This window comes from Eimeria tenella, genomic scaffold (genome assembly GCF_000499545.2).
Source record: "Eimeria tenella Houghton genomic scaffold, Eth_scaff7, whole genome shotgun sequence".
In the NCBI taxonomy this organism is placed as follows: Eukaryota; Apicomplexa; class Conoidasida; order Eucoccidiorida; family Eimeriidae; genus Eimeria; species Eimeria tenella.
The window spans coordinates 428,623-442,912 of record NW_013543439.1 but is presented as its reverse complement, the minus strand read 5'-3'; the positions used below and the strand labels follow the sequence as shown (position 1 = coordinate 442,912).

The 14,290-nt window shown below is 58.4% G+C and overlaps 4 protein-coding genes across 4 annotated transcripts; 2 read left to right on the top strand and 2 right to left on the bottom strand.

Moving 5' to 3' along the window:
- Positions 1 to 564: 564 nt before the first annotated feature.
- Positions 565 to 5,888, bottom strand: ETH_00006670 (uncharacterized protein; the record flags this gene model as incomplete). The annotated part of the gene is made up of 9 exons (XM_013377981.1): positions 565 to 1,694; positions 1,823 to 1,895; positions 2,155 to 2,356; positions 2,489 to 2,654; positions 2,816 to 2,861; positions 3,058 to 3,689; positions 3,840 to 3,895; positions 4,035 to 4,127; positions 4,288 to 5,888. The coding sequence occupies 9 exons, from the start codon at positions 5,886 to 5,888 to the stop codon at positions 565 to 567; spliced, it is 3,999 nt and encodes a 1,332-aa protein (XP_013233435.1).
- A 1,199-nt stretch (positions 5,889 to 7,087) lies between these two features.
- ETH_00006665 (cyclophilin, putative) lies at positions 7,088 to 9,021 on the top strand (the record flags this gene model as incomplete). Its single annotated transcript, XM_013377980.1, has 2 exons — positions 7,088 to 8,437; positions 8,560 to 9,021. 2 exons carry the CDS (start codon positions 7,088 to 7,090, stop codon positions 9,019 to 9,021), a joined length of 1,812 nt encoding a protein of 603 aa, XP_013233434.1.
- A 41-nt stretch (positions 9,022 to 9,062) lies between these two features.
- On the top strand, positions 9,063 to 9,474 carry ETH_00006660 (uncharacterized protein; the record flags this gene model as incomplete). Its single annotated transcript, XM_013377979.1, has 2 exons — positions 9,063 to 9,176; positions 9,271 to 9,474. 2 exons carry the CDS (start codon positions 9,063 to 9,065, stop codon positions 9,472 to 9,474), a joined length of 318 nt encoding a protein of 105 aa, XP_013233433.1.
- Positions 9,475 to 9,690: 216 nt separating this feature from the next.
- Positions 9,691 to 13,099, bottom strand: ETH_00006655 (uncharacterized protein; the record flags this gene model as incomplete). Its single annotated transcript, XM_013377978.1, has 4 exons — positions 9,691 to 10,683; positions 10,794 to 11,035; positions 11,238 to 11,330; positions 11,521 to 13,099. 4 exons carry the CDS (start codon positions 13,097 to 13,099, stop codon positions 9,691 to 9,693), a joined length of 2,907 nt encoding a protein of 968 aa, XP_013233432.1.
- Positions 13,100 to 14,290: the final 1,191 nt, after the last annotated feature.

Below are 14,290 nucleotides of genomic sequence, written 5' to 3'. Positions count from 1 at the left end.
CCACATGATGGAAGGGACCCTCAGAAGACAGGGTTCCTTAAAATCAAGATCCTCCCTCTAGAAACAAATTAAGCAACGGGAATAACCTCACAATAAGGAGGCCAACAAATGAGGAAAAGAGTGGAGGCGGGCGACCCAACTGTAGGGGCTCTAAAGTGAAGCCACTAATAGGGTACCCCTCATTGAAGGGACCCCTAAAATGGGCCTTTAAATAGCAGGAAGGCCCTCAGCCAGTAATGGGGGACAATTACTGAAGGCGTTCCGGAAAAGTGTCCCTACAGAGCACGGAAGCACCTAATAAAGAAGAGGCCCCTGCAATGCAAGGGGTGCTCACAAAGCCGGCGTCAACACAAGGGGCGGTTTCCTAAGTAATGTCCTAATGTAAAAATACATACATATCTAGAAAACAAACAGTGTCCTCAGAGCAACGAGCCACATGCGACTGAGGTAAGCCGGAAGAAGCCTAATCCCCTTAAACAAAGGTTTCCAAACTGCAAACCCTGAGCTCTAAACCCTGTGCTCCTATGCGTCACTGGCAGACGGCTGAATCAGGGTTTATGGGTTTCAAGATAAACTGTTCAACAGCCGCTTCGGTGTGCTGTGCAAATTGTCTTCATCTAGGCTGACGCTTTGCTCCCCGTCCGCCGAAGCTGCTGCTCTTGCTGCAGCTGCTGCCGGTTCCGAGGCTGCCGCTGCTTCCGACGCAGGGTCCCCAGCTGAATCCGAAGCTGCTGCTGCCTTTTCTGCTGCTGTTGCCGCCTCAGTTGCTGCTGATCTCCCTTGTGAACTGACCCTTTCCTGCTGCTGCCCCGGGGGCTTTGACTCTGACTGAGCCGGTTCTTCAGTTTCTGGCAAACTGCTTTGATTCTCTTCCAAATCAGAAACACCTTGAGGACCCTCACAAGGGCTTCCCGCGGCCGCTGGCGCCGTCTGGAGCGGCCCTTCAAGGGGAGCTGATGGGGCCCGCGAAGAACCAGGGGCAGCTTGTGGGACACTCTCTGGGAGTACCTCTGGGGCCCCTGGGGCCCCTCGAGGCACTTCCTGAATAACAGCCTCTGGAGCGACTGAAGCCGCGTGGGGCGGTCCCTTAAGGGAAGCCTTTGGGGCCCCTGTGGCCCCTGGGAGGCCCCCAAGTGGAGCGTCTACGGCTCCTGGGACCACTGACGGACGCAGTGGTGGGCTGCCATCATCAGGTAAGGATTCCTCGTCGTCTGAGACTTCGAATACTTCGCTGGGCCTCCTTAGGGTTTCGAAGGCTTCTGACACGTGCGGATCTATTTCGACAGAAACTGCAGCAGTGGCAGCGGCAGGTGCTGCCGAAGCAGCAGCAGCAGCACGGGCTTCTACTGCAGTTGCAGCGCTTGCGGCAGCGAGAGGCAGCGGGGCAGCAGAAAACGCAGCTCTAGGCTGGGCGCCCTTCACCTTAAAGTATGCAGCGAGGGCGCTGCGCAACAGTCCACCGCCGTCACAATTTTGGGAATCGTTTTCGGGGGTCCCAGGCCCCAGAGAGGCCCCCAAACGCACAAAGTCAGCGGCGAGGGGCACTGAAGGCCCCTCAACAGCTGGCAGCTCGAAGACCCAATGTGCACTTAGAGTGCTCTGGGACGCGCCCCAGCGCAGCCCAGAAGGGCCTCCGTCTCCTCCTGCAGGCCGCGGCGCCGGCAGCAGCTCAAACTGGGCCCCATGGCCCTCACCTGCAGCAGACAGTGACAGGTATCATGTATCAGCCAAAAATCAGCCTTTATGACATTTGGACGAAGTGTGGGGACTCCAGAGATCACCCTGTGGGGCCTTGAACCGACAGCTGCGCCTCGGGTCTCACCAAATCTTCTGTTTAAGAACTCGCGAATGAGCTTTTGAACTTCAGATATGCCCGCATTCCAAGATACCACTGCCTAAGGAAAACAACAACAAAACGCCCGGGCCCACAGTCCCTTGGTAGCCCTGTATGTTAAACATTGCGTTTTTGGCGTCCCATCGACAGCCCTTTGCAAGGCCCTAATAGGATCATTCGAAGGCCTTTGGACCAGTAAGCTAAAGGGGAACCTAGCTGAAAATTCTGGCGAAAGAATTAGGCACTTTGAAGCCGACTCAGACAAACCCCGTAAGAGTCCCCTGCTACTTCCGCTGCTGTGCGAGTGGGCTCCAGCTGACCTCCGCAGCGACTTCAAGCTCGAACTCTGGCGCTGCTGCAGGAGTCCTCATGGGCCCTTTTGAGGGGCCCCTTCTTCCCTCAAGAGGCCCCAGTGGCTGCAGACGGACAGGCGAACCCTCGACGAGGCTGCCGGCTCCACGGGGGCCGCCGATGGTCCCACGACTGGACACAAGCGGGCCCCTCTCCTCCGAGCCGCCGTGCCTGCAAGCAGGCGCAGCCAGCCCTAAACTGCGAGCCCTAAGGCCAGAACTTAGTCGCAAAACGGCGAACTACCACGTTGCGGACGGAAGGCTCTCTACTATTGAAGGGGACTTGAAGGCTTTAAGAGCGTACGTGAAGGCCTCCTGGCTTGCAGACAGCAGCAACTGCCCTGCAGCAGTTTGTGAGTGCCGCAGCGGGGAAAGGGGAGGCCCTTGAGAGGCCCTGAGGGAGAGGGGCTGGCTCAGGACTCCTTGGGGGCGCCGTCGTAGCAATGACAGTGGGCTGCGGGGGCCCTCAACTGAGCAGCAGCAGCAGACCAGCACGAAGCAATGACGCACTGAGGATTTAAGCTTGCAGGTGAAAATCCTGCCGTTGTTTCTGGAGCTGCCCATGCAGAACAGCTTATATTTTAGAGTTAAAGATTGAGGACTCCCAATTTAGCGTCTCAGTTTGCCTCACCGCCGCCCCGAAGATCAAGGGGTCGCAGCAGGGGGCTGCCGGGGCTCTGCGCGGCAGCAGCAGGAAGCAGAAATGACAGCAGAATGAAAAGCACCGGCAGCACCAATAAAAGGTGGCAGGAGCAGCAGCAGCATGCAGCAGCAGAAAAAAAGACATTCTTACAGAAAACAGGAAACGCAACCCTTCTGCTCCAACAAAAGAGCAGCAGCAGCAGCAACTACACCAGCAGCAAATGAGCCTACGGTGACGTCTTGTGACTTCTGGGGCCTTTGGCACTCCTTCACTTCAATGAGTTGAAGCAGCACTTGCTTGCCTTCAGACGTGACATCTGCTGGCTCTGTCTCCATGCTGCTGCCGGTGCTGCTGCAGCTGCTGCTACTGTTACCGGGCTCTGGTTGCTGCAGTTCTGTGGACGAGACGCCGCCACTCGGCTGCTGAGATGCTTGGGCGTCAAACCAAATATCTTTGTCAACATCCTCTGCTTCGTCTTGCAGTTGCTGCTGCTGCTTTGCTTGCTGCTTATCCGTCTGCTTCTGCTGCTCTTGCTCTTGTTGCTGCTCCTCCTCCTTCTGCCGATGCTGCTTTTCGGGCTTCGGCTGCTGCTGCTCAATTGAAGCGCGAACAAACGGCTTTATGAATGACCGCAGCAGGGACACCACAGCGCCACCACTTGGCTGCACCTGCTCCTGCTGCTGCCGCTCCTGCTGTGGCTTCAATCTCGCATTCTGAAAGTCCTCCTGCAGCTCGTGTTTTTGCTTCTTTTGTTGTTGCTCCTCTTGCTGCCGTTTCTCCCGTTTCTGCTGCTGCTGCTGCTGCGATATAAAGTGGGCTTGGAGGAGGAGACCGCAACTGTGTGGTGCGCTACTGGGTGATTCTGGAAAAACCGAGACAGCAAACCCCAAACCCTAAACCATAAACCCTAAACATGTAACATGGATTCCTGAGCACTTGTCCAAACCTCGCAAGCGCCTTGCCACTGCACTGCCGCTCCAGCAGCAGCTGCTGTTACGCTGTTGTGTCTTACTTGAGAGGTTGATGAAGCTGAGGTGAGACAAATACTGGCTCTCTTTTGGCTGTGTGCTGCAGCAAACGCCCAGATGGAAGTCGTTCACGCAGTTGCCATGCACCACTGCAACAGCGAAAGCAGCAAGAACAGCAACAGCAGCGACGGCAGTAACAGCAACAGCAGCAGAATTCTCCGCTCCTGAAACAGCCTTACTCGCAAAATGTCAGAAGCAACCGGAATGCACCAGGGGGGCCTCCAGGATCTTCTTCTGCGGACACGAGGGCCTCTCGGGGGCACCCACATTGCCTAAAAGGTAAGCAAAACAAATAAAACAGCAGCAAATAGTGTGCCAGCAGCACCGCTGCTAGCGGCGTCAGCCGGCGGCAATGCAAAGCTCGCAGCAGCAACAGCAGCAGCAGCCAAGAACCAGCCACAGCAGGCAGCAGCAGCAGCAGCCGCGTTGTACGAGCAATTAGGAGGGAAGGAACCCTTCCAGTGGGGGCCGCCGATGAGAATTGGCTCTCTTGTGACTGTCATGCAGCAAGAATCGTCATCAGTATCTGCTGCTCCTGCTGCTCCTGCTGCAGCAGCAACGCGCAGGACTGCCACGGCATCCTGCAGCAGCTCGTCAGTCACGGTGGAGGGCTCTTTGGGGGCCGCCTCTGCCTCCTCCTTGGCGGCCTGTCCATGTTGCACCAAAATGAGGTCATCATCGTTATCTGCTGCTGCAGCTGCCGGAGTTGCTGCAGCAGCAGGCGGCAAACAAGCAGCACCACCTTCAGGGCCTTCACTCCCCTGCTGCTGCTGCTGTTGCAGGGGCTGCTGCGTCGCTATGGGCGATGCTTCAGCCAGCTGCAGCAAAGAGGCAGCTTTGCGACGAGGCCCTAAGCCTTCTCTTAAAGGTGACCCTGCGGGTGTGAGTGGGGCAATAAGGGCCCCCCTGACCAGCACTGCAGTGTTGCTGCTGCTGCTATTGGTAGCTGCTGCTCCTGTTGAAAGGGGGGATCCCAAAGGCTGCTGCTGCTGCTGCAGCAGCGCAAGGCTCTCTGTGGAAGTCCGAGATAGTAATGGGCTCAGGGCCTTCGGTCGGGAAGGGCGTTGGGTCCCTTTGTGGTTGTCTTCATCGTATTCCGAGTCGCTACTGCTGCTGCTGCTGCTGCTAATCATACTGCTGCTGCTGCTCCTCTTGCTGCTGCTGGTGGGGCAGTCCGCGCAATCCGCCTTTTCAGGGCCCTGTCGCACAGGGGTCGTCGCTCGTCGTCTGCTGTTGGGTGTCTTCACCTGCCGCTGTTGCTGTTGCTGCTGCTGCTCCTCTTGCTGCTGCTGCTGTTCCGTTGCTGCTGCTGCGTTAGAGGCCCTGTTGCTCTGCGGAGTCTTCCTTCGGCGGCTACTTGGCCGCCGTGCTGCTGCTGTAGAGCCTCCGGGGGAGGGCAGAGCAGCACCGCTTGACCCTCTTTGCTGTTTTGTCCTTCGCTGAGTTGAAACGCTTCTAATTGGTGAAGTCCCAACAGGGGCCCTCGGGTCACCCCCCTCGCCATCTACATCCATTTGGGGGGAAGTGCTGTTGGGGCGAGGCTCTTTGCCTCTGGAAGCCCCCCTGATATTGCCTGCTGGCGATGCGGGTGGCAGCAACCGAGTCTTCCGTTGCTGATGCTGCTGCTGGAGTGGCTGCTCTTGCTGCGGCTCTTGGGGCGGCTCTGTGGACTCACTTGAGAGGTCTGCAGCGGTGTTCAGCGCCGCTAGGCTGCTGCTGCTGCTCGTCTTGCTGCTGTTGCTGTTGCTGCTGCTGTTCGCTCTACGCAGCTGCAGGGGGTTCAGCGGCTTCAGGGGGGCCCCAGCTCGACACCCTCGGGGAGGACCCCTACGGGGGCTCCCCGGCAAGAGCCTAGCCCCCTTTGGTGCGCCTCCCATGGACTTTGGCCCGTCGTCACCGCATGTGTTGCTGCTGCTGTTGCTGCTTCTGTTGCTGGAGCTGCTAGTTCCGCGGAAGGTGCCCCTTCTGCTGCTCTGCGCGGCGGGCGAAGCCTCTCGAGGCAAAGAAGAGATGGAGGAGCCTCGGCCTACCATGTGGCGTCGCTGCTGCTGCTGCTTCGGTTCTGCTTTGCTGCTGCTGTTGCTGTTGCTGGTGCCCACGCTCCTCGAGGGTGTGCCGGCTGTGTGCGGCTCGCTGTGCTGCAGTGGCTAAGCGAGTGGAGGGCCTTGAGGTTCTAGTAAGGAAATACCCTGCGGGTGTACAGTGCTTGGAAATGAGGGTTTAGGGTGTCGGGGTCACAGCATTTAGGGCTAATCATGTCTGGGGGTGGTGGGGTTGCCCCTTTCTCCTGATTGGCTCAGCAGCGGCATCCCCACGCTTCCCCCAGCTTCAAGTTTGAATTTAAATTTAGGGTTTCCGCCTAGGGCTTTGTGGCTTTGTTAGCAGGGCTATAGGCAGCCACCGCAAGATCCGTTGCACGGGTCGCAGCCGCAGCAGCAGCCGCAACAGCAACAACAGTCCCAGGCCGATCGCTGCTGCAGCGCATGCACGAAAACACTGAAATGACGGACGCCACAAGGATTAGAGTCTAGTGTTTGGGCGGCAGTCTCGAAATACGATTTTGGGGCTCACAAAGACTGTTTAGAGCTCAGCTTTCCCTTTTGTATCAGTGGGCCAGTTGCCGGGTGCCTGCAGCGGACGACCTGATGAGGAGAGGCGGCGTCGGGAGCAGCAGCAGGAGCAGCAGCGGCAGCGGGTTCTAAAGACAGACTAAGCCCCCGCTACATTTTCTTCTGGATATCCTCCGTCTGCTGTCCGCAGCTGCAGCGGTAGCAGATGCGGCGGCAGCAGCAGCAGCAAGAATAACGAGGGCAACGCGCGGTCAGCGGCAAAGGCGACCAGGCAGAGCAGCATGCTGAAGTGGCACAAGAGAGCGCAGCACTTGTGGGCCCAGTCTTCTCAGGCCCGGCAGTGGAAGTACTGAGCATCCGTAATAGCAGCAGCAGCAGCTGCTGCTGCTGCAGCGGCAGAAGCAGCAGCAGCTGGAGTAGCAGCAGCAGCAGCATCGGCAGCAGAAGCAGCAACAACTTACGGAGCAGCAGCAACAGTAGCAGCAGCTGAGTAGCTGCAGCGGCAACTACGCCCCACCTGCTACTAATAGCAATAACCGTATTACTCATTGTGAAAGTAATACGAATACTAATACTTGTTCTAATACTAGCACTAGTACTAGTAGTACTACTACCACTACTACGAAGAGCACTAGAATTAGCGTTCGTTCGCGGCCGTGGCGATGTCGGAGGTCTACGTGCACGAGCCCTCCACTGCGGGCAAAGTGGTGATGCACACATCGATGGGGCCTCTGGACATAAGCCTGTGGCCGCGAGAGACGCCCCGGACATGCCGCAACTTCGTGCAGCTTTGTCTCGAGGGCTACTACGACAACACAGTCTTCCACAGGCTCATTCCGGATTTTATAATTCAGGGAGGTGACCCCACGGGCACGGGCGCGGGCGGCAGCAGCATATATGACGACCCGGAGGAGGACGACGCGGGCGCTGCGGGGCCCCCGGGGGGCCCCTCGGGGGCCCTCAAGCACAAGGAGGGGCCCCTCACACTTGAGCTCAACTCCAGACTCAAGTTCAGGTACCGCGGCCTTTTGGGAGCGACGACGTTCGAGGCCCAGGGAGGCCACAAGAAAGACCATGAAGGGTCCTCTCCGGCAGGCGCTAGGGACTCTGAGAGGGCCCCCGCGGCCCTGCGGGTGGGGAGTCAGTTCTTTTTCACCTTAGGGAGAGCTGACAGTCTGAATGGGAGGTACACTTTGTTTGGCAAAGTAAGTGGCACCTCGCTGTTCAATTTGCTGCGCATGGGGGAGCTGCCCGTAGACAAGAACGACAGGCCCAAGGACCCCCCACGAATAATTCGAACGGAAGTTGTGTGGGACCCCTTCGGCGACATTGTGCCCAGGGTTCTGCCGCAGCAGCTGCAGCAGCAGGAGGAGGTGAAGGAGGAAGAAGAGGAGCAACGGGAGAAACGGCCGCAGCTAGCGGCCCCCAAAGCTGCGCTGCTGTCCTTTGCGGAGGAGGATGAAGACCTGCAGCTGCAGCAGAACGAGCAGCAGCAGCCGAAGAGTAAGGCCCTTCTTAGCGCCCACGACTTGCTGGAGGACCCCAGGCTCTCGAAGGAAGCCCCCCCTGGGACGTGGCAGCAGCAGCAGGAAGCAGCAGCACAGAGGCTCAAGGCCCGCATAGCTCTGCTCGCCGCTAGTAGCGGCAAGACAGCAGCAGCAGCAGCCCCTGAAATCACAGATGATAGCAGCAGCAGCCGCAGGAGCAGCCGCAGCAGGAGCCACGGCAGGGGCCGCATCAGGAGCCGCAGCAGGAGCCGCAGCAGGAGCCACAGCAGGAGCCGCAGCAGGAGCCGCAGCCGCAGCAAAGAGAGCCATAGAGCCATCCGTCGTCCCCTACCCCTGCCACCCACCCGCAAAGATATTGCTGCTGCTGCTGCTGCTTTGCCGGACGCTGACTTGCTGACGCCTGCGGAGCAGCGACGTCGGTTGCTGCTGCTGCAGCAGCGGTCGCAGAGCACCCAGAGGCGGCAGGCCGAGACCCTGGAGAAGTTGCAGGCATTCCGGCAACAGGTGCGCCCAAACTCTAAATCGTAGACTAAAACCCTAGATCTAAACTGTATACCTAAATGGGCACTAAACCCGAGACCCTAGAAACCTGCGTTGCGTCGTGCTGCTGCTGCGACTGCGCTCAGCTACAAAAGCTGCAGAGCAAAACCGACAAACGCAATAAAACCAGCAGCAGCAGCATCAGTAGCAGCAGTAGTAGCAGCAGCAGTAGCAGCAGCACGAAGAAGCGAGACAAAGCTTTAGAAGCAGCGAAGGGAGCTGCAGCGCGAGCGACCGAGCCGTTGCTCGGCCACCCTGTGGCTGAGTCCGCTGCTGCTGCTGCTGCTGCAGCAGCGGAGGGACCCGAAGCTGCAGCAGCCGTCGCAGCAGCAGAAGAGGAAGACGACTCAGACCCCTCGTGGTTCATGACAGGTGGCCTCACGTTTGCTGTCGACAGCAGCACCGCCTACCGCTTTGATGCAGCAAGGGACAACTTAGAGGTGAGGGACCCCCTAAAAAACAAACTCTTCGCGGATGACGCTAAAGCCAAACTCAGAAAGAACCAGCTGCCCTATGACAAAGGGCCGCGGGAGCTGGGGAAGTGGTAGCAGCGGCAGCAGCAGCAGCACATGCAGCCGCACCTGTGGGGATGCAGCAGCAGCTACTGCGACCAGCGCTGCACCGTCACAGCCAGCAACCCGTGACCGACCAGCAGCGAGAGCTGCAGCAGCATTGCTCACAACAGCACTACATATGTGGACACGTAAGAAACAGATAAACCTAGCAAAGTCATGTTGGTTAAGAAAAAGGCAAAGCCAACTAGTGGCTTCTTCTGCCGCTGCTGCGTGCTGCTGCAGCAGGAGCTGCAACAACAAGCAGCAGGACCTGCAGCAGCAGCAAACCAGGAGCGGCGCTTGGGCGCCGTCCCAAACACCCTGAGGTCCAAGGGGCCCCTCATAGCTGCTGGAGCAGCAGCAGCCGCTGCCGCAACTGCTGCTGACATAATTTCCCTATTTGACTCTCAGTTTCGTAAATGCTTACGAGCGGTGGAGTTTACGTAGTTCTCGACAGCCCCTGCCGCTGCTGTTGCTGACACCCCAGCATACTGCTGGGACCGCAGCAGAAGCAGCAGCAGCGGCGCAGGAGTCGGCGCCGCTGGATGTGCTCTGCCTGACTCAGCGGCAACAGCTGTTCAGCTATTATGCAGCAGCAAGGCCTCCCCCATTAGGCCGATGCTACTGCTGCTGATTCAGGGAAAGGCTCTGAGCACTCCGTTACTATTCTGCGGTCGCTTCCGCTGCTGCAGCATCTTGTTGCTGCTGCGTCGTGGACGGTGCCAGGCACGGCTCTCCTTGTTCCTGCTGTGGCTGCTGCTGCAGCTGCTGCAGCTGCTGCTGCTGCTGCTCCTGAAGTGGCGGTGGCTCTTGTTGCTGCTGCAGACCTTGCTGCAGTTGCTGCTGCTGCTGCGCCTGTTGCTGCTGTTCGGTCTTCAGGACCTGCTGAGCATCGGCATGTTGCAGCAGCAGTAGCTGTTGCTGAAGTAACTGCTGCTGCAGCAATTGCTGCTGCAGCAGCTGCTGCTGAATCTGCTCGGTGAGCTCCTGCTGCTGCTGGCCGTCCTTGAGCGGCAGCAGCTGCAGTGCCGAGCTGTTTGTTGCTTGCTGCAGCAGCAAACCGGAGTCCTGCGGCGGCAGCGAGAAGCAGTGCAACGGGTCCTGCCCCACAGCAGCAGCAGCAGCTGCCGTATCCTTCACTCCGGCGTCCGTCTGCTGCTGCTGCTGCCCGGCGCACGATGCCAACAGGAGTTCATGCTGCAGCAGCAGCCTCTGCTGCTGCCGCAGCAACGCCTCGCTGCTGTTTGTGTCTTCTGCTGGCTCCCTGCTGCTGCTGTTGCTCTCTTGCAGCAGCTGCTGCGCTCCCAGCAGCAAAGGCTGTGTTGGTGTAGCAGCAGCAGCAGCACCTCCTCCAGATGTTGCAGCTGCTCCATCGGGGTCACCGAGGGCCGGCTGTTGCTGCTGCATCTCTGCTTCTCGTTTCAGCTGCAGAAGCATCTGTTGCTGGACTGCCATCTCCGGCAGCAGCAGCAGCTTCGGGTCGTAGTCAATAAAAGACATGGTAGGATTCGCACCTGCTGCCGCTGCAGCCGCTGCTGCCTCCGACTGCACGGCCAGCTGCAGGAGCTGCTGCTGCTGCTGCTGCAGGCAAAATTCTTCGGCCCTTCTTTGGGCATCTGCGTGGCCATACTTACGTACACTGAAGCGCCGCACAACCTGCAGCAGCAGCACACCGCAAATACCAAAAATCATTACTGCTGAAGCTGCTCCAGCTGCTCCTGCAACTGCGCTTGCTGCCACTGCTGCTGCAGTTGCCGCAAAAGTACCTGCTTCCCAGTCGCCTTATCTGTGACGACACCTCGCCAGCAGCCCCGCGTTGATTCAAAGACAACACCCTTAACTCCGCTTTGCAGCCGTTGTTGCTGCTGCTGTTGCTGCTTGCACGCCGCTGCTGCTGCTGCTGTTGCTGCAGCCGCAAAATCGTCCTCCGAGGATAGAGGGCCCCCGCACTGCTGCTGCTGCTGCTGTAGCTGGGCAGCCAAGTCCGCATCACCCGTTGCTGCTGCCGCTGCGGCATAACAAATCAGCAGCAATACCACGCACTGGATCTACCGCAGCAAGCTGACGTCGATAGACGCGAGGGTTCACGGTTTAGGGCTTGGACGGCCTTGGGGGATTCGCCTCTTCAATTTGGCGCCACGAGACTGGCGCTCTGCACGCTAGCGCTAGCGCCGGTGGCTTAGGGTTTGGAGTTTACAAAGTAAACTTACCCTCCTTGAGCTCCTTAGCAATCGACTCAGCCAAAGTTTTGGCTCTCAGAAACCCAAACTTGTTGACTGAAAAGCAGCGCGAGTACTCTCGCCCTGCGCAAACCCCAAACCTTAAACCCTAAACCTTAAATTTTAAACCTTAAGTTCTAAACATGAAACCCTTACCTCTAAATTACAGAGCTGCACTTCCCCGACAGGGCACCCTCAGTCGCAGGCCGTAAGCCCGCAGAAGGATCCATTTACATGAACCCTAAACCCTAAACCCTTGCGCTTAAACCCATACCTGTCTCAGTGTCTTTCCAGCGAAAGCGCCAGCCACAGTGAGGAGTCGCCCTGAAGGAAACCCCTGGCACATCACTTAGAAACTTCGCATCACCTGCTGCAGCAGCTGCCGCAGCTGCTGCTGCTTCGCTGTTCCACTGGGCGTTGCTGTTGCTGCCCTGCTGCTCCTGGAGCAACGCTGCTGCCGCTGCTGCTGTTGCTGCTGCTCTCTCCTCCAGCCACAATGCAGTCGCAGACGAACATCGCACCGCATCGCGGGCTCCCTCCCCAACGTCGCTGCAGCAGCCCTCATGCTGATGCTGCTGCTCTGCTGCAGCAGCAGCTGCTGCGGATGGCACAGCGGAAGATGCCGTCCCTGACACTTCCGCTGCTGCTGCTGCTGATGCTGCTACGGCGGCGCTGCTGCTGCTGCTGGAGGCAGCAGGCTGCTGCCCCCGCACGCGTTTTGCTCCTCTTGACCTTGGTGCCCTTCCGCCATTGCCGCGTTTGGGAGCCTGCGGTGCTACTGCTGCTGCTGTGGGGAAACTGCTGCTGCTGCTAATTGGACGCCTGCAGTAGCGCACAGCAGCAGCGAGCTGCGCCACAGCATCCGCTGCCACGCCTGCGTGTTTTGCTGCCAAGTCCGCTGAGGCTGCTGCCTCTTTGGCCGATGCTGCTGCTGCTTGGGTCGCCTGCAGCAGATTCAGAGACTCTTGCTGCAGCAGAAGACGCAGGTCCGAGCCGAGCAGCTGAGGTCCCAGCGACCCTACAGCTGCTGCTGCTGCTTCCGCAGCAGCTGCTGCTGCTGCATTGGAAGCACCCAAATCACCAGCAACAGGTGCTGCTGCTGCTGAGGTGAAATCGACTGCAGCTTGCCCTTCTGCTGCAGCTGTTGCTGCAGTCATACGGGCGCTTCCCTCCGGAAAGAAACTGTTCACTGCTGCTGCTGCTGCCTCCTCCACAATAACAGGAGGGGATGCTGCTGCAGCTGCCTCTGCTGCTCCCGTTGCCGCCGCGTCCGTTGTGGTTTGTGCTTCCATTGCTGCTGCTGCAGCTTCTGCTGTTGACACTGCAGCGGCAGCCTCGCTGCTCTGTGTATCCGTTTCGACTGGCATTTCTACAGCAGTGACAGCACCAACGATTGCTGCGGTTTCCTGCACGTTGCTGCTGCTGCTGCTGGCAGCAGCAGCACTGTCTTGTCCTGCCGCCTGCTGAAGAAGACTCGGCGAATCCACAACAGCAAAAGCAGCAGCAGCTGCTGCTGCTGCTGCTTCAGGCGTGCTGGGAGGGTCTGTTGCTGCTGCAGAGTTCACAGCTAGGGTCTTGCTGGTGCTGCTGCTGCCCCCGTTGCTGCTGCCGCCGGTACCCGGACAGGAGCAGCAAGAGGTGGGCGTACAGCTTGCCGTAGTGGTTTGGTCTCCGTCCGCTGCAGCAGCAGCAGCAGCAGCATGAGGCAGCCAGGGCGGCGCGACTGCAACAGCAAGCGCACCGGCAGGTGCTGCTGCTACTGCTCCCTCTGTCCCGTCTTCCCCAACGGAAACAAGCGGCTGCGGCTGCTGCAGCAAAAGCTGCTGCTGCAGCAGCGTGTCCACTTGGGACATCTCTTCAACTAGCAATCGCCCACGGCTTCTGCTGCTGTATCGCTGCTACTGCCTCTCCCAGTGCCGCTGCAGCAAACAAGTGCTGGTTTTGGAAAGTAGCCCTTGTGTCCAATTCGGCCGCGAGCTGCGCCTTCCGGGCAGCCCATTGTGTACCTGCAGCAGCACCTGCTGCAGCTCCTGCTGCTGGGGCTGCGGTGGGCCCTGCTGCAACTGTGAGGCGGCAAGGCGGCAGCAGAAACAGCAGAGAAACGGCAGATTGATTGACCCAAAAAAGCTCTTTTGAAGCGCGCCTATAAGGCTCAAAGGGACTCAGACACACGAATCGAAAAAAGGATGGAAGTGAAGTCACGAAGCAGCAGCAGGGGGCCCCTCCAACGGCAGACTGTGCCCTTCAGCTGCAGCAAGAGCAGCAGTTTCTGCAGGCTTGCTGCTGCAGCAGCTAAACAATAAAGAGCAGACTGAATACAGCAGACCGCTGCGGGTGCTATACTTGCCACCTTAGTTGCTCCTGCGGCTGTCGCTGCTGAACGAATCCCAGGGCTGCCGTCGTAGCTGGCGTGCCGCAAAAGGCAGCAGCTGCTGCAGCTTGTGCTTAATCACGCATTATTTAAAGTTTAGAGTAAAATAACTCTAAAACGTATAAAAACCGAGCAAACGAAACACAAAACAAGCAGCCCCCCACCCCGTTGCCCTTACGGGGGTCTGCAGTCACTGCGCGGGGCGCCGGTGGGTACACGGGGCCCTCCCAGCATATGCTGTTGTGGTTGTTTTGTTCTAATTGTCCGCTTTGTTTCTCCTTAGTGCCTGTTTTTATCCCTAAGCTTTGCCAATACCCCTTATAAGTGAGCTCTGTGACGTTTTCAATATCAACAAGTTAGGTGATGCTGTAGTTTTGCAGTAGCGGCTACCACAGCGAGAGCAGTACCGGCACTGGCTAGGGCATACACTGCAGACCGTTTCATACTACCTTCAAAAATTTTACCGGTTCTTTAGAGGGTTGGCTTTTACTATTTGCCTGTTGGCTTTGCTGTTTGGCCGCTGTGTCTCCCGGTACCGCTGCAGTGCGGCAGCAACGCCAGCCACAGCCTTTGCTGTTTCTGCCGTTTCGCTAGCAGCCGCAGTTTGTGCAGGGTTTAGTGCCCCGCCAAGCCTCCCAAATGATGCAACGCCTTGGATAAGCAAAGGTAGTAG